The sequence below is a fragment of the Papio anubis genome, chromosome 12 (genome assembly GCF_008728515.1).
Source record: "Papio anubis isolate 15944 chromosome 12, Panubis1.0, whole genome shotgun sequence".
Classification (NCBI taxonomy): domain Eukaryota; kingdom Metazoa; phylum Chordata; class Mammalia; order Primates; family Cercopithecidae; genus Papio; species Papio anubis.
Window position 1 is genome coordinate 39,903,342 of NC_044987.1, and position 22,299 is coordinate 39,925,640.

Here is a 22,299-nt window from a genome sequence, read left to right on the forward strand (position 1 = left end):
AGTCACAGACTTTTCTTCTGTCATTTATTTACTCACCATTATCTGTATCTGGATTTAGTTCTGTTTTTTAAAAATGGGCTAACACATTACGCTGTAGTAAAGGGTTAAGGTTTATAATGTTTGCCTTGAAGTAAATACTCAGTAAACGTGCCTTTGTTTCATCATTATTTCACATATTTAATAAAATAAGCTGAATTAGAAGCCAAATGAATTCTAACTGTGACAACTAAAAATAAGTATAATATTTTCCTTTATTGTTTTCAGGTACTTAGTAAACTTTACCAATAGTCTTTCATTACTTTGGATTAGTTTACAGATAGGTATTAGTACCAATAATAGTAATTACAGGCTATCATATTTTTTGCACACATCTTAAATCCTGAAACGAGCTTGAGTTTCTTCTCCATTCTTCAGACATCAGCAGAAAGAGGTTCTTCCTTAATGGAAAATCTAATTCATCTTATCCTAGAGTTAAAAGAAAAAGTGAAAAAATAAGTGTTTTACTTTGGGGAGATGCTCTTTAATCTCACCCATTTTAATCTAAATTTGACTTAACGTTCCCATTTGGTTGAGCAGAATGTAAGAGCCATACCCATGTCATCCCAGTAACCGGAAAAGCCACTACTCAGTCTTCCAAACTCTCACAACTGAAGCATAGTTTCCAGACAAGGAGCATCAGCATCACCTGGGAGCTGGTTGGAAATGCAGAATCTCAGACCCTACCCCAGACCTACGGCATCAGGTCTGAATTTTATTGAGATACCACGTGATTTGTAGGCACATTCAAGCTTAGCACCAGACTAGACAACGACTTTTTTTTTTTCCTGGCTTGTTTTATGGCACAGAATAAGAAGGAAATGATAAAAGGTTTTTTGTCATCAACCATTTGTCTGTGTCTCAAACAAATATGTCTCATTTGTTTGAGACACAGTCTTGCTCTGTCACCCAGGCTGGAATGAAGTGGCTCAATCTTGGGTCGCTGCAACCCCCGCCTCCTGGGTTCAAGTGATTCTCATTCTTCAGCCTCCCGAGTAGCTGGGACTAGAAGCGTGCATCACCCCACCTGCTAATTTTTGTATTTTTAGTAGAGACGGGGTTTTGCCATGTTGACCAGGCTGGTCTTGAACTCCTGGCCTCAAGCGATCTGCCTGCCTTGGCCTCCCGGAATGCTGGGATTGATAAAAGTAAATGAATAAAACCTCTTAATGTGATGAAAGCAGTAGACGATTCACAGTCTCTAATGGAAACATGGTTTAGAACTACAGTTGGACGATCATAATTCTAAATTTAAACTTTAAATGATGTGTATGATATGTTGGAAGAGTCCTAACTACCATGATCACATTGTTCATGAGAAAGAGAAAAAAAAAAAGCACAAGTGAATTGTTTAAATTGACCGTGAGATTTGACTGAAGTATCTAACTGAAGCACATTTTATGGGAGAAGTTCCTGGAAAACTCATTGTAAGCCACAGAAGACCTCTCTTTGAAAGTGTTAGTTCCAAGATGTATTTAAAATATATGCAATTTTTCATGATTCACACACTGAAAAGAGTAGGTTGCATTGATTTTCCCTCTATTGTTTGCATTTAGTTTAGTTTAGCGGTCTCAAGTAGAGAAAACGATATACTTTTGAGGGAGCGGGGGAGGTATGTGAGTTAGCAGCAAGAAGATTCTAAACCTAAAGAGGCATTTAACATATACTTACTGGTTCATTCATTCATTGGTCATTCTCATGACTAATAGCAATTGAGCACCTATTGTACCAGGCACTGTGCTAAGTGCCAGATACACAGTGGTGAGTAAAAGACAGTCCCTGCCTTCATGGAGCTCGTGATAGTGTATTAATTACTACTGACAATTTTAGAAAATTATCTGTGGATTTTGTTCATCTATGATATTTCTGTGCCTAGCATCTTCCTTTTTTCACTGATAACAAGAAAGGTCTAATTCTTGGTTATCAGTCTGACATACAGATTGATCAATTGTGATTGTACAGCAGATAGTAGCAGCTCATATGATATGACAAAAATGCAGCTGGCAACCTAAAGAGGTGAAGCTAAGCTATGTGTCAATAACAGTTACATATTGTAACATGACCACTATAAGGGCTTGGCACCAGCTGGAAGTAAATGGAGGGCCGAGGGCTCCTAGGAATGCAGTGTAGATGAGTAAAAATGAGCGGGAGCCATTAAATGTCTCTTAAATTGTATGGATGAAAGGAATGCAATTATGGTCAAAATGAAACATGAATCTTTTATCGTATGTCCCTAATCGATAAATTGGGTAATTTATTGGACTTATATGTCTTTAAATAAAGGAAATTTGTTATTCAATAGGTCTCATAATAGGCATGCAGAAAACCATTCATCTTTAAAACAAATTACTTAGTGAGTTTTCTTGGAATGATGGAATTACCTACGATAAGTGGAACCTAAGAAATTGAGTGGAAAGTTGAGATAAATAGCTTCCAATAGACAAGTGGCCCAGACTTTGGTTGAATCAACCATTACTTCAGGACACTAGTATCTTTGTGGATTATGAAGGTAGCTGCCTCACAGATTCCTAAAACCCTGTGTTCCCATATCCCTGGCATTTGTACCTATTTAACCACAACATTACAACTGTTGCTTGTTGCACAGTGACTAGATTATCTGCCGTGATGGCCCAGTAGTCTTGGGTCATAGTCTTGGAACTGAGGGCATAGTCTTGGAAGCCAGATGGACATGGGTTTGTAGTTCTGGCTCCACTACCTCCTAGACATGGGATTGTAGGTAGTGAAGTGTCTCTATGCCTCAGTTTTCTTACCCAGAAAATGGAGATTATAATCCTCAACTCATATGATCATGTGGATTACATAACTATATAAAACACTTGCTGCCATGCCTGGCACATGATAAATGGTGGCTACTACTACTTTATTATCATTAAACTGAAGTCTTCCTAACTGGTTCTTGTTTGCTACATGAATCCCCTTTAGTAACAAGTTTTGTGTTTGTTTTTTTTAACCTCTTGTCTCAGTTTCTCAGTGGCTGTATTTTTTTCCCTTACTGAGCCCATATCCCAGAGGCTGCATCCCTGGCCTCCTGGGGCCCCTACTCCTGTGTGACACTTTTATTGAGCTCTCATCTCACTTCAGGTTTAATAGACATCCTAGCTTGTGGGCACTTGGCTCAGAGACGCAGTAGTGTCTAGTGGTTGAATGCATGGACTTTGGAGACAGACTGCTTTGGTTCAAATCCCAGCATTCTACTCCTCTACTTGCTAGCTGAGCGACCCGGGGTAAATTATTTCACCTCCCTGTGCCTCAGTTTCCTTATCTGTGAAATGAATTATACTTGTTTCATGTAATTGTTGTAGACATTAGATAGACTATTATATACTATTGTGTGTGCATATATTATATAATATATAAATATATAATACATAAATATTATATATAATATATACATAGTATATAATATATAAATATTATATACTATATAAATATTAGATATAGCATATAAGTATTATATACTATATACATATATAGTATGTATAGTATACTATATACATATATAGTATATACACTATATATACATACATACATAGTATATACATATATAGTATATATGTATATCATATATAATATTCATATCTTATATATTATATACTACATAAATACTATCTATGATACATATGTTATACATAAATATTATATAATATATAAATACTATATATAATATATAAATATATACCACACAAATATTATATAATACATAAATATATGATATATAAAATATATAATATATAAATATTATATATAATATATGAATACTATATATAATATATAAATACTATGTACTATACAAATATTATATACTATATAAATATTATATAATGTATATTATATACTATATAAATATTATATAATGTATATTATATACTATATAAATATTATATACTATATCAATGTTATATAATGTGTATTATATAATATATAAATATATAATATATATTATTATATGTATATTATATAATATAGAAATATTATATATCATATAGAAATATTATATATTATGTATTATATCAACATAATATATATTAATTACAAATTATATAATTATATTATATAATATATAAATTACAAATTATATAATTATATTATATAATATATAATTATATAATTATAATATATACTTACATTGATTATATATTATAATTAATATATAATCTCACTCTGTCACCCAGACTGGAGTGCAGTGGTGTGATCTTGGCTCACTGCAACCTTTGCCTCCCAGGTTCAAGGAATTCTTCTGCCTCAGCCTCCCAAGTAGCTGGGATTACAGATGCGTGCCACCATGCCCGGCTGATTTTTGTATTTTTAGTAGAGATGGGTTTTCACCATGTTGGCCAGGCTGATCTCGAATTCCTGACCTCAGGTAATCTGCCCATCTTGGCCTCCTAAAGTACTGGGATTACAGGTGTGAGCCACTGTGGCCAGCCTATTATTGTATATATTAAGAATCTAGACTAAGCAATGCTATATAGCATTGCTATTATGATTCATATCTTGGTTGAGTACCAAGCTTGAATTTTATCTACTTCTCCCTTTTGACCCAGGGTAATCTCCCAATTGTAGGTCTATTTTAAGGACTTATGTACCTAGCTGCATGACCCTAGATTATCTGGACACTGTGCTTCCATATGAAGACCTCTGTCTTCCCCACATCCTGCTACAAATGTTCCTGGCAGACACTGGCTATGACAGTGAGGAATGAGTAATATTTTGTTCCAAAGTTTATGTCTGCTGAGGAACAACAGTATCCTGGGCCCAGTCTGGTGGCCTCATTCCTGGAATAAGGTGAAACTAAGAGTGCCAAGCAAAGTAGCTGTCATATTCTTCCTTCATTCCCTCATTTCCCTTTCCTCATTTCCACTGGGAAACAATGATCCTCTATCTAGAAGAAAAGACAGTGCAGGATTCCTCTTTAGAAAGGCTGACTGTGTGCTAGAAAGTCTTGTGTAGATAGAAAGTAAAGAAAAAAGTCATGAGTGTAACCCAGAGGATGAACTTCTGTTGTATCCATGGGGGTAAATTGGTTAGATGAATTGTTACAGTTTGAGTTCCATAATGACATAATATGGCCAAACTAAAAGCAACCCAAGAGAAACAAGTCAAAGGAAGGTTGAATTCTGATTGAGATCTTTAAACAGAGCATATACCACTTGTCTGTAAACTACAAAGTCCCCTCAGGGGCTTCAGTGGAAGTCAAGGGCATCAGGGTCTTACTTCTCAGTCCTCCGTGCCTGGAATAGTACTTGGCTTGTGGCAATAAACTGTTTCTGCTCGGCAGTCCTGGCTTCAAGCCTTCCACAGGGAGATTCCTTTTAATGCTCCAAATCCCTTCCAGGGCCACTGTCAATATTTTTTAAAGCAAGAAAATAATTATTAGCATATTCTCTTTTTAGCACAGTATTTTAAAGATTTTAATTGGTGATTTTTTTTATTTATTTGGGTGTGGGTTTATTTGGTTTGACTAATCAAACCACCCAAATCTTTATCATTTGTTTAATCTTTTATTCCATTTCATTCATTCAACTATTCTCTATGCAATTAAACTTCTACAGTGCTCTTAGATCATTTAACTTGCCCCTAAACAAACAGATAATAGAAACATCCATAACAAAACAGAGAAGGATCAGGAATAAATAACAGTCAATAAATAGAATTCATTTAGTCAACTTTATCTGATTCTGATTTAATTCCTACAGTAAGAGAAAATATTTCCAAAGATAATAGGACCAAAAATCACTACATTAATTCATCCAATAGTTAATTCATCCAATAGATCCAAGAATCCTCTAAAAGCCACAAACTAGATGCTGTCTAATCTCCCCTTGAAAAAGAGCAACAATAAACTCACTGGATCCTACGTTTTAAAAATCATTGCAAAATACCTGGAAAGTGATGTTTGCCCATTGATAATTACAGTTCTTGGACCCTGATGCCTTTCAATAAGGTTTAGCAAAGATTCGCACTTGGTTATCCTCCATATCCTAAAATCACCTGGTTACGTTTTGAGACTCAGCAAACAAGCACGTGGTGAATGTCCACTGTGTAGAAAACTGCAACCCAAGTCTAGTAAGTTGGTGAATTTGGGTGAGTTGCCGTAAGTTGTTTTTCCCATTTCTAAGGCTGCAAATATTAATGCCAAACATTCTTCATAGATCCAAGGCTGCCCACTGGCGTCCTCACCGATATTTGATCCCTCTCTAAAGGGTTCCATAGCAAGTAATTACTAGCAGCATAGTCTCTGGGTTCAGAGGAGATCTGGGTTTTGATCTTAGTTCTACCATCTATCAGTTGTTTGATTTTGACCAAGTTATGTAACCCACTATGTCTTAATTTCCTCAATTTTGAAATAGGGATGATAATATCTACTTGAAGGATTATTGTAGGATTTAGATGAGATGGCTGTAAAGTGCTTTGTACTCAATAAATGATAGCTATTTTTTTTACAGGGAGAATGATTTTTACTATCCAAGCATGGACTAAGATTCCGTGACTGAAGGTACAGTCATTGAACTGACTTGCCAAACTGTATGTCAATACCTGCCTCTCCTTTTCCACTCCTGAGTGGAGTAGCTGAAGTTATCTGTCGAGATTAGTTTCTCTCTTCTTCAAAGACCTTCAAGGAAGATTCCACAATCTCCTTCTGTTTAAGACCTTAGAAAGTTTAAGCTGTACCTTCTATCTAACCTAAATCTTCCCCTGCCATGCAAACCAGTTTCCTTTTCTATCCTGTTCAGAGATACAAAAGGGCTGCTCCCGAACTGAAGGAGATAGAGACACAAACAACCCTTCAAAAAATTCATGAATCCAGGAGCTGGTTTTTTGGAAAGATCAACAAAATTGATAGACCACTAGAAAGACTAATAAAGAAGAAAAGAGAGAAGAATCAAATAGATGTAATAAAAAATGATAAAGGGGATATCACCACCAATCCCACAGAAATACAAACTACCATCAGAGAATACTATAAACACCTGTATGCAAATAAACTAGAAAATCTAGAAGAAATGAAACAGTGTGGTCATTCCTCAAGGATCTAGAACTAGCAATACCATTTGACCCAGCCACCCCGTTACTGGGCATATACCCAAAGGATTATAAATCATGCTGCTATAAAGACACAAGCACACGTATGTTTATTGTGGCACTATTCACAATAGCAAAGACTTAGAACCAACCCAAATGTCCATCAATGATAGACTGGATTAAGAAAATGTGGCACATATACACCATGGAATACTATGCAGCCGTAAAAAAGGATGAGTTCATGTCCTTCATAGGGACATGGATGAAGCTGGAAACCATAATTCTGAGCAAACTATCACAAGGACAGAAAACCAAACACTGTATGTTCTCACTCATATGTGGGAACTGAACAATGAGAACACATGGACACAGGGTGGGGAACATCAAACACCAGGGCCTGCCGGGGGTAGGGGAAGGGGAGAGGGATAGCATTAGGAGACATACCTAATGTAAATGAGTTAACGGGCACAGCACACCAACATGGCACATGTATGCATATGTAACAAACCTGCATGTGTGCACATGTACCCTAGAACTCAAAGTAAAATAATAATAAAAAAAAAAAAAAAAAGAAAGAAAAGAGCTGCTCCCCAGCCTCTGGATAATAAACTCTAAAACTTAGTAGCCCATGACATTTATTTAATACCCCCAGTGCATGATACCCTGTGGGAGACCAAGGAAATAGATTTGGACTTGTGGTTGACACTTTGTGAAGATCCAGTACGTGGAAAGCAGTATAAAATCAGGAAGCAGAACCGTGCAGACAAATCACATCAAATTAGATGGAAGAATTGTACTAGTTAAGTGTAAGTGTGCTCTTTCACATGCAATCACAAGAATGTCATAGAGAAAAACAGCTGAAATATAAATGCCGATGCCCAGAAATGCATTAGAAACTCTCAAAGCAAAATATGGTTATGCATAAATATTTGCTATATTCAGGGATAATGGTTGTGGGAAAAAAATAATAGCCCTTCATACTTGTGAAGTGATGTTTGGGTGAAGAAGTTCCAGAAGGTGATACATTTGACTGGATAAAAGCGGGTCTAGAAAAAACCGTGGATGCTCTCTGAGGCAGCTGCTTCTTTTAAGAGAAACTTAACTCCCTCAGCTCAGGGCATGTGCATTCCAGAAGGAGGAAGGCAGACAAAGCCAGAAAGACTTCAAGTGTCGACTCCTCTCAACTGAAAAAGAAAAGGGCAGCAGGCACAAAGGGAGAAAGTAGAAGAAAAGAATCAAATCTGTTCTTGAGGCTCAGAATCCTCTAGAGATTCCTCTTCTCTCTTCCCTTCTCATGCTTCCAGCACTTTCCACTCAGAAACCTTTATAGGTGTATTTTTATACTGAATTTAAAAATGACTAAAGCATGCCTTTATGCCCAAAATTTTAGCCAGTAGGACCTGGTCTGGTTTTATAGGAAACGTAAGCTCACACCTTAAAAATATTTGAGTTCCTTTCAGCTCTCTCTGGACTGTAAATAATGAACATTGGAGCTTGAAAAGCCAGTTTAGAGCCATATCATCTGTACTTCTCTTGTGCAAACAAGGTCAGAGATTTGACTAGAGAAAGAAAAATATAAGTACTTTTAATTTATGTCTGGCGACTCCTAGGCTCTATAATTGTCTCGACATGCCTTTGGTGTCTAGCAAATGCCTCCTATATTGTAGGTGCAGAAAACATTTTAATTGAATGAAATAATGAATAACTCGTGTCTAGTAAATTCCTCCTATATTGTAGGTGCAGAAAACATTTTAATTGAATGAAATAATGAAATATATCCACACTTGCTTGGCAACATTTTGCACTTTCTAAGCTTGTACTTAATGTAGTAAATAAACTGGATTCAAAATTAAGTTTCCATGTATTAAGGCACATGTAGAACTCATTAATGTATTTGGCAATACACTTCTGAAATTCATTGGAAAAGGAAGTGTTATGTAAGGGGAAAATTAATAAGTTTATTAATCAAATTTTTCATGACTACTATAGCCTTTGTAGGTTTTAGCCAGAAAAATACAAAAGCCCTTGCAACTTGAAAACATTAAATTAATACATCACTTTATTTCTGCAAAGTCCTTTATAGAATAGAAATGCAGAAATAGTTTTAAAATAAACAATACAATAAATGTACTAGTTCCATAATGAATGTCTCACAAGCCTACATTTTTCTTTTCTTTCTTTCTTTCTTTTTTTTTTTCTTGAGACAGAGTCTTGCTCTGTTGTCCAAGCTGAAGTGCAGTGGTGAGATCTCAGCTCACTGCAACATTCGCCTCCTGGGTTCAAGCAATTATCCTGCCTCAGCCTGGAGAGTAGCTGGGACCACAGGCGCACGCTACCAAGCCTGGCTAATTTTTGTATTTTTAGTAGAGACAAGGTTTCACCATGTTGCCTGGGCTGGTTTCGAACTCCTGACCTCATGTGATCGGCCCACCTTGGCCCCCCAAAGTGTTGGGATTACAGGCATGAGCCACTGCACTCAGCCAATTCTACATTTTTGTTTTTGAAAAGTTGTAAGGAAAGGAAAATCTTCAGGAAATCACTGAGAATATATGAATGATGGACATTAGCTAAATTTTTCCTTATCCAGAAAGTTCTATAAGTTGCCCAAATTCCATTTTATCTGATTAAAAGATCTGATGAGAAAATTACACTCCTTTTTTTTTTTTTCAGTATGAGGTTAACCTTTTCAAGTAGACCCAGGTTCTTTGTCCTTATCTGATAGGAATGTGGAAAGCCTCTGAAACCCGTTTTACCTCAAATTTGAACCTGGAGGCTAAACTGAAACTGAACTTAGAGAAAACTAGCAACATTTCTTTTTTTTTAACTGAATAGAACACTATTTGCTACTAAATCAATTTCAAATCTCTGTTCCTCTCCGAAGGCATAATCTTATGTTTTAAAGAGAGATGGAAGAACCCAATGACTAAGAGCAAGAACATTAGCTTCTGACAAATCTGCATCCAGGTATCAGTGATTGGACAAGTCACCCCCTGAGCCTCAGCTTCAACTTCTTCAAAATGTGAATTAAAAGAGCATATATCTCACTGGTTATTGCAAGAATTAAAAGAGATTATTTGCAAAAAATGTATCATGTGCAGAAGAAACTCTGTAAATGATAACCATTATCACTATTATTATCACCATAATTCCCAACATCAACATCATCATATAAAAAGACATCCCTAACTCTCACCCTGGCATCCAGTGCTTCTAACTCAGCCCATGTATCACTGCATCAAGAGCCTACAAGGAATCAAAAGTCCACAGAAGGGAGGACAAGAGGCCTGTCAGCCCATTGTTTCTATTGTCACTAATGGCATTCCCTAGACCCAAGTATAGAGTGCAAAGTAACAACCACATGAGACACCTTGTCCATTTCAGTGTCTTCACAGCCCTTATTAGCTGTAGTCACAATATGACCACAAGAACAAGTAGGACAGCTCATTCAGATAAGAGCCCCAGTCTGAACAACTCTTTCTCCTGAGTCTCACTAACTGTGCAACCAATGGTATCCCCAAAGAAATAAAATGTTCATTCTGTTCAACATCCATAAAACTCAACTTCTGAACCTTTTGATTTTTTTTTTTACCAATTTCATTCAACCATAGGAGAAGAGAAAAAGCACAGAAATAACCACACGGCTTCTGGGTACTTCCATAATTGTCACTGTCAACTCATTCAAAAATAAAACATGATATAATTTAAGTTGTTTACCTCCAGGACAGATCGTGCTCTTAACAGACTCTTCAATAAGTTCACCTATGCTTTGCTACATAGCCCAGTATTGCAGTATTTTATCTATGGTTAAGGAAAATCCAGTCTGGACTCTTACTGAAGTCTCCCCTTCAACAATCAATTACTTTGTTGTGAGAGTATATGGAGTTGATTGTCTTAAAATTCAAACAAACCCAGCTAATTCATACATAGCTACAAATATGCTGAGATCCATGCATATATGTTGGGGTCCCTAGAATTTAGACAGGCTTGGGAATATCTGCAAAATAGGATGTAGTGTTTATCCAAAGTCACAAATTCAAATATACATAGGAAGAGGCCAGGCCAGTAATATAAGTAAAGCTGGCCAGGGGTAAGAAATAATTGGTTCTCCCAGTCTTTCCCTTTTTTACTACTTTTGATGAAGGCATCATACAAGAGAAACAATTTTTTCTATTTCTACAATGAGAAGAAAAAACTTGCAGTGGGCACGTGAACATACATAACTTGTGATGTTTCCCACTGGAGTAGGGAACTTGGTGTAGGATGCTGAACAGTGGAGTGGGCAGGTCAGCACGGGGCATTGTAACCCAACCCCAGCCACTGTTGCCTGATGCAAATGGTGCCTTAGTGTTGTCAAATCATCCTTTACCCTCCCTGCTCCATCACCACTCAAGAAAATCTAGACGTCTAGTTGTATATAAAATTTCTATTTTAAAATATTGACAACTGGTTCAGATATTTAAAAAATATACTGCAGGGCAAATAAATATGTCTGCAAGGTGAACCTGGCATACGGGTCAACATTTTGGGATCTTGAGCCAAACTAAGGTACCTCTCACAGTCTAATTAGATGTGGAACATGGTGGTCTGGTGTGGAGATAGGGGATGGCTCTGTGGTTTTGCATTTGGACCTTAGGCCATGCTATTCATTGGGATGGGTGATATAAGGGAAGCAGCAAGTCGGGGAGAGGTGTGAGTTTTTGTGTGTTTTTGTTTGTTTGTTTGTTTTGAGACAGAATCTCACTCTGTCTCCCAGGCTGCAGTGCAGTGGCGGAGCTCGGCTTATAGCAAGCTCCCCAGTTCACGCCATTCTCCTGCCTCAGCCTCCCGAGTAGCTGGCACTACAGGCGCCCACCACTGCACCCGGCTAATTTTTTTTTGTATGTTTAGTAGAGACGGGGTTTCACCGTGTTAGCTAGGATGGTCCCGATCTCCTGACCTCGTGATCTGCCCGTCTCAGCCTCCCAAAGTGCTGGGATTACAGGCATTAGCCACCGTGACCGTCCCAGAGGTGTGAGTTTTGTTTTGGTCATGTTGGGCCTGAGTTATCTTATGACTTATGGGACATCCAGGAAAAGAAGTTTACCTGCAGGGACACATTTCAGAGGCATCCTAGAGAGGCCATAGTGGAAAGTCTGAGAAAATCCCAGGAAACCTAATGGAACAAGATTATAAGACTGTCGGAAACATTCTGATAAACATCAAGATTTGGAGAATGGAGTGAATAAAAAGAGTGCTTAACAGAGGGTGAGAAAGAAGTAGAGGGAGAATCAGGACAGTATCATGGAATTTGAGAAAGGAACAAGGCTGAAGGAGAGAGCCATCAACTATGTCAAATGTTGCAGAAAGCTCAAGCCACCTAGAGGCAGAACAGTATCCACTGCATTTAGCCATAATGTGTCACCAGAGACACCATAGTGAGTAGAAAGTCAATGGGATTGGGGGTCAGATCTGAATTTGGATCTGGTTCTGCTACTTAATGCATAACCTTGGGCAAGTTAAAAACCTCTCAAAATCTCAGTTTACTCATCCTAAGATGGGGATCAGAATATCAATATCATATAGCTTTGTGAGGATTTGGGGTAAGCAAAATTAAGCCCCTATCCTCAGATAGCTTGTGTTCTAGTGGGACAGATAGCCAAAAAAGAAGTATATAAAGAAAGATGGATGCTCCTCGACTTACAATGGAGTTACATCCTGAAAAACCTATCATAAGTTGAAAAAAAATTCTAAGTAGAAAATATATTTCATACACCTAACCTACCAAACATCATAGCTTGGCCTAGCCTACCTTAAACATGCTCAGAACACTTACATTAGAATGGCTAACTAGAAGCTGCGGCTCATGACCACTGCCCAGCATTGCAAACGAGTGTCATACGGCATATCGCTAGCCCAGGAAAAAAGCAACTTTCACACCATCACATTGAAAAATCATTAAGTTGAACCGCGATAAGTTGGGGACTGTCTGCATAAAATTTCAGGTAGCAATAGAAAACAGGAGAAAGAAGAAAGCAGTATAAGGGATTAGAAGGTGACTTGGAGGACAGTTTCTATTTTGACCTGCTGGAGCGGAAAGGCCTCTCTGAGAAGACGGCATATGCAGTTGAAGCCTGAATGAAGAGAGAGGAAGACATCTGAATGTCTGGGTGACATTTAAATGTCCCAAGGGGTAAAAATGGGTTTGGCATGTTCCGAAATGTCAAGAAAGCCTGTGTGGTTAAAGTGGAGTGGGAAAGTATAGGAGATGAGATCAGAGAGGTGAGCTGGCCATAGAAGCATGAAATCTAGTCTCAGAATAATAAAAAGCCATCAGACAGCTTTAAGCATGGAGGTGACATGTAACGATTCATGTTTGTAAAAGATCCCTCTGGTTTCAGTGCAGATAATTAACAGTAGCAGGGGCAGTAGTAGAGGCTGTTATAGGATGCTATTGCCAGGCCTGCAAAAGGTGACAGGGGCTTGGCAACCGTGCTGGTGGGGGATTTAGGATATATACTGAATTCAACAGAATTGGCTGATAGACTGGATATGGAGTTTGAGGAACTAACTTCTAGGTGTTTGGTGGTACCATCTCATGATATGGGAAAGACCTATGGGTTTTTAAAAGCCTGGGGGTAGAGAATAAGAGTTCTGTTCTGGACATCTTAAGATTGAGAGGCCTATTCGACATCCAAGTGGAGAATCAAGTAGGTTTTGGGATTTAAAGGGAAAAGTATGGGGTAGAAATAAAAACTGCTGGAGTCATTAGCCCAATAGGGCTAGATCTCCCAAGGTGTGAGGGTAGGTAGAGAAAAGAGCCTGTGACTGAGCCCTCTAAATTATACAGGCTAGGAGGAGGGAGAGCCAGCAAAGAAGATGGAGAAAGAATAGCTAAAGAGGTAGGAGCAAAACCAGGAAAATGGAGCATTGTGACCTACAGGCCAAGCTAAGAAAGTGTTTTTAGAGGGAAGGAGAAAACAACTACATCAGACGTTACAGAGAGGTTGAGTATGTTGGAGGGATCATTGGATTTGACCTTCAAAAGGAAGGCTATTTGCAATCCTGGGAAAGAACAGTTTCCCTGGACCCATGGGAGCAAACGCTTAATTAGAATAGGTGAAGTAGCAAAGGAGAAGTAAAGGGATGGAGAAAATGGTTAACATGTACTTATATTTTAAAATAGTAGCTATAGGAACCACACAATTCTCTAAAAGTCTTATGCAAAATTCTGCATGTATGTAACAAGATGTGTCTTCCAGGAAAAGAAGCCATGGCTGTCATCAGATATATAAAGGAGGGGTCACTGCAAACTGAACTAGAAGCAAAGGTTCAATGACTGGCCTCTAGGCTCTGAGGCTGGGCTGGAAGAGTGTGGCACCCTCGCTAGATGCTAATTCCCTGTTCTGGCCAATGGTATGTGGCTTCTAGCCATGATATATATTTTAAAAAGAGCAGGATTTCCCACAAGTATATCATTTAAAAACCCAAATTTATAGAATCTATTCTCAGCATTGAAAGATTTTTCTAGGCTAAAATAGTACCTCTGTGCCACCTCTAGTGGATGTTATTTTAAAAAGCAGCCAGACAGTCTTCATTTTATATAAAGGATATTTGAAAAGATTGCTTAGGAAAATGAATTTTTATAAACCAAATGATACATCCTATTCACTCAGACTGTCTCACAATCTAATGTATCCAGTAAGAATAATACAACATACAGCTAGTGTATAAACTAGCTTTTATATAGATTTTTAAAACAATGAAGATAAATCCAAAATATAACAGTATAGACTTAGAAAAAAATGTTAAACACCAGGAAAATAGTACATGTAGGCAGGGCTTCCCAGCTGAAATCTAGTAGGTCATTCCGCATCCATTCGTTTAATTCAAAATAGACTTTAAAACTTTCCTTGAAGATATTATGGGAGCAAATTGCACCATTTTATTGGTCTCTCCTTTTATAAGAATGGGTCATACGAGAAGACCCAAAGGAGTTTCTATGTCTGCTTTAGAAATGTAAAGTGGGGTCGGACGCGGTGGCTCACACCTGTAATCCCAGCACATTGGGAGGCCAAGGCGGGAGGATCACTAGGTCAGGAGTTCAAGACCAACCTGACCAACATGGTGAAACCCCATCTCTACTAAAACTACAAAAATTAGCTGGGCGTGGTGCTGTGTGCCTGTAATCCCAGCTACTCAGGAGAATGAGGCAGAAGAATCGCTTGAATCCAGGAGGCAGAGGTTGCAGTGAGCAGAGATCGTGCCACTGTACTCCAGCCTGGGTGACAGAGCGAGACTCCGTTCCAAAAAAAAAAAAAAAGTACAGTGGGGACAACATACATCATGTAATCTGAAATGATGGACTTCTGGTCCTGCAGCCTATCTCTTAGGAATCCTTAGTGAATTGGGACCTCACTCGCAGGTTGACCAACAATTCTCCATAAAAAATGTCAAGGTCTCTTAATGAAGGAGTCTATGCAATACAATAGTTTTGTTATTTCTTCTAGCAACTGCTGATACCCAAGAGTGTCACAATAAAAATCTGATGATTGGGATAGCATGAAATATACATCTAGTAATCGTTGAGAAGGAACCATGAATAAGAAGGGTGTCAGCAGTTTCAAACTAACATCTGGGATTCTGGGGCTCCTAGAGCATCTCTTTCACACATGAACGATCAATAAGAGCTATCAGTGCTCAGATCCTTTATGGGATGAAATCCCAGGATGATTAGGTTCTGCTAAGTCAGTGATTTGCAAAGTCTGCTAAGTCAGTGATTTGCAAATCCAAATTCTTGGGCCTCACTGCAGACCTACTGAGCCAGATATGCCAGGGGTGGCGCCCAGCAATCTGCTTTTAATGAGCTCCCAGGTAATTCTGATGCAAATCTAAAGTTTGGAAACCACTGTTACTTGTCATACCTATATTGATAAAGATTAAAGATATTATTGTGTTTTTCAGGCACTTGGAAAACATTGTACATGTCATTAAATAGAAATAACTCCACCAAGAAAGTGGGACAGGAAAGTACATATTGATATCTACCTCTTTTTTTGTTTGTTTGTTTGATATGGAGTCTCGCTCTGTCGCCCAGGCTGGAGTGCAGTGGCACGATCTTGGCTTACTGCAAGCTCCACCTCCAGGTTTACGCCATTCTCCTGTGTCAGCCTCCTGAGTAGCTGGGACTACAGGCACCACCACCACGCCTGGCTAATTTTTTGTATTGTTAGTAGAGATGGGGTTTCACCGTTTTAGCTAGGACAGTCTCGATCTCCTGACCTCGTGATCCACCCACCTCGGCCTCCCAAAGTGCTGGGATTACAGGCGTGAGCCACCACGCCCAGCCTATTTTTTTTTCTAGATATGAAAGTTTATTTGGATATAAGCAAATTAATTATAAACTAGTTCAAGAACTATCCAAAAACCTATTTTTACTTCAATAGTATGGTTTTATAATAAAATACTCTGTCATCAAATAAGCAATTTCATATTCATTTCACAAATATACTTCATTTGTCACTGAGATTACCTGCAGCTGGATTTTTAATGTGGCATTCATCTCTCTTAATATAAAGTTCTTCTTCCAGTACTTCCTTAATTCTCTTATGTGGCTCACAATATAAAAATTTCTTCCCTATAACGGCATTAACAAAATCAATTACTTAGTATAAATTCTGCCCAATCTTCTAGCCATTATATCTACATGATAACAATTTTTTAAAAAGAAGACATGTTATTCCATACAAATATCAGACAATTTGCCCTGAAGGCTCTATCTTGGAAAGATCTCTTCCATGGGAACTTTAGGTTCTTTTGGGACTTCACGTTTTCATGTAATTCCTGAACTTGTAGGGTAAGTTTCAGGTACCTCTTTTAGGTGTTAGGAAGAAATATATAAAGTTTTCTCATTAGCTTCAAGAAAACTTGCACTCATTTATTCAATGAACTCTTATTAAAGACCTACTCTGTGACAAGCATTTGGCTAGGGGCTGAAGACAGAACAATGAATAAGACAGATGTGTGTATGGAGCTTACAATCCAGGTACAGAAGAGAGAACAAAATCTCAGCATTTTTAAATCGTCATTTTAAAAGAGTGAAACTGAATTGTAGTAGTGAACCACTTATGGACATAGGACTTTTCCCTGGCTTCTATATCTGGACCTATAGGACATGACTACTACAGTCAAGGACTGAATTGTTTGTTCTAAACACCGTAGCTACATTTCTTCTGCTCAGTCCAGATGTCAGAACTCCAGAGAAACAGAAGAGCTCTGTGCTATTGGGCCTACCCATATCCGCAGTCTCTCCTGTCAGCCTCTCTCTCTTGCTCTCTGAGCTCCAGCCACATGGCCCTTCCGTTCATTCCTACCTTTGCACATGCTGTTTTTGCTACCTGAGCTGCCTTTCTGCTGGTTTTGCCTATATAACTTCTACTCAAATTTTAGGTCTTGCCTTAAACATTAGTTCTTTAGGGAAACTTTCCCTTACGCCACAATCTGGAAAGGACTTTCTATCATGGCACCCTACTTTATTTTTCATTTTACTTATTGCATTTTGGATACAGCTTCATTTCTTTATATACAATTATTTGTGTAGCTATTCATTTAATATCTTCTTTACCAGATCACAGACCCCATAAGGGCAGGGATGTTGCCTCTTCAGTTCATCAGAGTCTTAGAATAGAGCTTGATGTAATAATAAATGCTCAACAAATGTGTGTCCAGTTAGAACTAAGCACTGTTAAATTAGAGCTCTAACTAAAGACTATTCTGTGTGCATGTCTGTCAATGCAGTTATACAGTAACTGTGAATGTCAGTGAACCGGTAGTTCTAATCTCAGTACCCAAAAGCTCAATTCAAGGAACCATTGAAAACCTAAACTTTAGTTGTTTATTATTTGATTTTAAACTCCCATATATATGGGCAGGTATGTCATCTTTTCCAGACTAATCAATAAACAACACAAGTGAGTCAATTTGACGGGGATGCAGACTGGCACAAATGGGGCGAGAGACCTGCTGCTTCCGGCAGTGATCCCAGGTCATTCCCAGTCATGAAGATCCAGACACACCCTCAGACATGAAAAAGTTAGAATTACATACTTTCAGGGTCTCATTCTTGTTTCCCCAAAGTTGGAAGTCATATGAATAAAATATGGGAACAGCATTACTGAAGCCTAACTTTGGTTTAATCTGTTAAATCATGATCTTCAAGCAGAAAAAGGGTTCACAAACTTGGCTAGGAAGAAAACTAAGCCTATAACAGAACAACAGAAAGGAAAAGATCACCTGCTGTCAGTTCAGGTCTCCTGATAAATTTCAGTCCTGCTGCTAGGAAAATGTACAGAAGAAATCACTAAAGGTGATTTGAAGAATTGTGGTAATTGGGAGAGTACTAAGGAGCTAGTACGAACAAATATCTCCTGCTCGGGAGAAGAAAGGAAAGGAGGGGAGAGAAAGGGAGGGGAGAGGAGAGAGAACTTTCAGGCAGAAAAAGTTTTCACAAACTTGGCTAGGAAGGAAGGGAGAGGAGAGGAAAGGAAAAAGGGAAAGAAAGGAGAAAGGAGAAAAGAAAGGAAAGGAAAGGGGAAAGGAAAGGAGAAAGGAAAGGAGAAAGAAAAGAGGAAAGGAAAAAGGAAAGAAAAGGAGAAAGGGAAAGAAAAGGAAGGGAAAGAAAATAAAAAAAAGAAAAAAGGAAGGAAGGGAAAGAGAGAAAGAAAATTCTACAAACTCTAACATAGCAGTTTGATGTTGATCTTTACCAGCATTTTGAGTGGATTGGTCGATAGATGTCTTGTTTATATAGACATGAGGAGCTGTGATCACTGAGAAGGATAACTAAGAACAATGTTATTCCAGAATTTCTTTTGAAACAATATTATTCCAGGTTTTTGGGATTCTTTGTTGTTGTTGTTGTTTGTTTTTTTGCTGAGAGCTAATAACAATTGCATCTTACATATATTACTATTTCCCTTTCTCACAATGACCTATGGGCAAGTATAATTATTCCTGTTTTATAGTTGAGAAAGTAGCTTCCTTAAGTCATAAAACTAAAATCATGAAAATGAGAAGCCACACTTACCTGAGTCTCCCAAGCTCCTAGGGTTATTAAAAATTGTTTATAGTTTATTACAACCCATAGTTATAGATCAACTGCACTCTACTAATCAGTTCATACCTAGAATACAGGTTTCAGTGATTTGATACATTGGAGATTGTTGGAAGAAGTGGCCAGCCAGCCAGGTTAGAGCACTACAAGTGATCTTAAAGGTGACATTGGCCAGGCACGGTGACTCACGCTTGTAATCCCTGAATTTTGGGAGGCTGAGGTGGGCGGATCACTTGAGGTCAGGAGTCCAAGACCAGCCTGGCCAACATGGTGAAACCCCATCTCTATTAAAAATACAACAATTAGCCAGGTGTGATGGTGCGTGCCTGTGGTCCCAGCTACCTGGGAGGCAAAAGAATTGCTTGAACCCGGGAGGGGGAAGTTGCAGTGAGCCAAGATTGTGCCACTGCACTCCAGCCTGGGCGACAGAGTGAGGCTCCATCTCCAAAAAAAAAAAAAAAAAAAAAGCAAAAATTAAATAAAATAAAGGTGACATTAAGTCTATGAAAGATTTGGTTGGTGCTCAAATAGCCGCCTTTATATAATTCAAGGATGTTTACCTGGGAAACAACCACATTTCGTGTTTGAGAGCAGTCCTGTGATTAGGGAGTAGAAGCTGTAGAGAGACTGAAGACTTTTCCAATAATTAGAGACATTTGAAAATTAACTGAGTACTTTGTGCTTGTGCGAACAGCCTGTCTCTACTTAGGCTGAGCCCCTAAAAGGAGGTTCTGATGGAGGCTGAGGCAGGAACTCTTTCATTTTCCCACTCCAACTTTGTGAGCTTGTGAAAGTTTGGACATCTACCTTAAGACATTAGTCCTTTCCCTGAAACTTGTCCAATGCCTGGCATGTAGTAAAGACTCAATATATGTTAAATTGATGAGTGAATGTTAATCCCACCTTTTACTCCTAGAGCCACAGGACTAAAGAAACTTAGATACTAGCATCTTTAATGGGGAAGTTTCCTGATAGGATTTGAAGTAGGAGGCCGGGCACGGTGGCTCATGCCTGTAATCCCAGCAATTTGGGAGGCTGAGGCGAATGGATCACTCGAGGCCAGGAGTTGAAGACCAGCCTGGCCAACTTAGCGATACCCTGTCTCTACTAAAAATGAGAAAAAATTAGCCGGGCATGGTGGTGTGTGCCTGTAATCTCAGCTACTCAGGAGGCTGATGCATGAGAATTGCTTGAACCCAGGAGGTGGAGTTGCAGTGAGCCCAGATCATGCCACTGCACTCCAGCCTGGCAACAGAGCTGTCTAAAAATCATAATAATCATAATAATTTTAAGTAGGAGTAAAGGATCTCCATTACCCAAATATACTGAATTTATGTGGGTAATCTCCATTACCCAAATATACTGAATTTATTAAATATATCTAAGCAAAGTCTCTGCATGCTGCTGATAATAACACAAGGAATGACGTTTCATAGTCATACTGGAGCTGATGCCCAGGGAAGAGGCCCCTTTCACCAGGAGGCAGTGGTTCTGTAACTCCTTGATGAGGTCTCTGGGGAGGAGAGTGTGTGGTCCACCAAAGGAGGTGCTTCGGCCCAACCCTCTCTCCTGGGGCCCGCCAGCGCAGAGGAACCGTGGAGAACCCCAGTCTGCTCTCCAGAAAGACAATCAAGGAGGCGCTGCAGAAGGGCTGGAAACTACTCTGTTCCTCTGGTCTATTATTCTCACCATCATTCCTTAGCACCTACTCAAGACCTGGGGTGCAAGAGGCTGTGAAATATCTGTTAATTCATGAAACAGTATGGGTGAGTAACAACCTGGCTAGGACCCAAATTACAGCCACTTCCACTGTGGCTGTGGGCCAGAACTGTCTTTACCTATTTGAATATTGTGTGTTTGGCAGGGCAGAGAGCAAAGAACAGTGCGTTAAAATGTGACCCATAATTATGAGATTCTAAAAGGATTGGGTAGTTGTAGACTGAGAGTCCAAGAGATGGAAGTTAAAAGTGATTTAAGTATTTCACCTGCACTGACTGACTGTGGCAAGTCACTTTCTTTCCTCTGGTCTAGATCTCAATTTCCTCATCTGTAAAATGAAATAACTGGCAAAATGAGCTGCGTGTTTCTAAGGGTGTATACGCATGCATACATGCACATACATATACATATACAAATGCATGTATAAAATGGTATACATATAAATGTGTGTGTGTGTGTGTGTGTGTGTGTAATTCCTTTCAGAAGAATGCAACTACCGATTAAATCGGAGCTGATGTCCAGACCCTGGGTTCAGCCAGGCTATCGGGAAGGAGGGCTTGGAAAGATGAACCGATGCTTTCTGCCCCAGTGCCATCATCTCTGGCTCTGTCAAAAGCAGCAGCTCCACCTCCCCTGCCCCAAACCTTCTCAGCCAGTTCCACTGCGGTTTCCCCCAGCTGCCCAGTCACTCGTTCTCCACGCCCCTCCTCCCGGTAGCGTCCGCGGCGGGAGCTGAACTCACACTGCTGGCCGTGCTCTACGCGGCCGCGGCCGGGCTCCTCTCGCGCCTCGCACCCCAGCCCTGCCGGCGGCGGAGGCTGCTCCTCTTCGCGACACGCCTCGGGCGCCACCATTGCGGTCACCACTACTGCCTCCTCGCCTGTCATGCCGCAGCTGTCTTCTGAGAGCCCCGGGCACTGTTTCCTTCTCAGCTCAGTCGCAGGCCGCCCGGCACGCGAGGCGTCTCGGGTTGCCATAGTGACTGCCGATTCTCCCCGCCCCTGGCCCGCCTTCCGAGGCCCTAGGTATCTCGCGCGCCAAAGAAGGCGCTGAAGTTATGGGGCTGGGGTTATTATTATCATTGACCTAAGCAAAGGACTTTCCATTAATTTCTCGTTAATTTCTCACACGAGCTCGGCAAGAGAGGCTTTACTATTCCCAGATACAGCATCTGAGATTCAGAAAAAGCGAAGGAAACTGCATGAGGCCTCATAGCGAGGAAGCGGCACCGTTGGAATGTGGACTCAGAAGTCTGGTCCCAAAGCCGACAGAATAGATCACTGCCCAGAACAGAAAAGTTAGAAGTGGAACCGGTGTGCAGGTGAGTACAAGGCACGGTTGCTGGTTTCACGCAGCCTTGTGCCTGTCGCATCCCGCTCCCTGCTACACACACGCAACATGATTGAATAAGT

General features: G+C 39.5%; 1 protein-coding gene across 1 annotated transcript; it reads right to left on the reverse strand.

The window, feature by feature from the left end:
• Nucleotides 1-233: 233 nt before the first annotated feature.
• On the reverse strand, nucleotides 234-22,057 carry C12H11orf97 (chromosome 12 C11orf97 homolog). Its single transcript, XM_003910561.5, has 4 exons — nucleotides 21,630-22,057; nucleotides 16,589-16,693; nucleotides 5,272-5,397; nucleotides 234-465 (listed from the first exon to the last, which is right to left on the reverse strand). Exons 1-4 carry the CDS (start codon nucleotides 21,862-21,864, stop codon nucleotides 461-463), a joined length of 471 nt encoding a protein of 156 aa, XP_003910610.3. The 5' UTR covers nucleotides 21,865-22,057; the 3' UTR covers nucleotides 234-460.
• Between the last annotated feature and the right edge of the window lie 242 nt (nucleotides 22,058-22,299).

Coding starts and splice junctions, on each gene's coding strand:
- C12H11orf97 (XM_003910561.5), bottom strand. CDS start 21,864: ATGGCAACCCGAGACGCCTCGCGTGCCGGGCGGCCTGCGACTGAGCTG. Junction 16,694..21,629: donor CGTAGAGCACGGCCAGCAGT/GTGAGTTCAGCT, acceptor ATGCCGTTATAG/GGAAGAAATTTTTATATTGT. Junction 5,398..16,588: donor CATTAAAAATCCAGCTGCAG/GTAATCTCAGTG, acceptor AAATATTGACAG/TGGCCCTGGAAGGGATTTGG.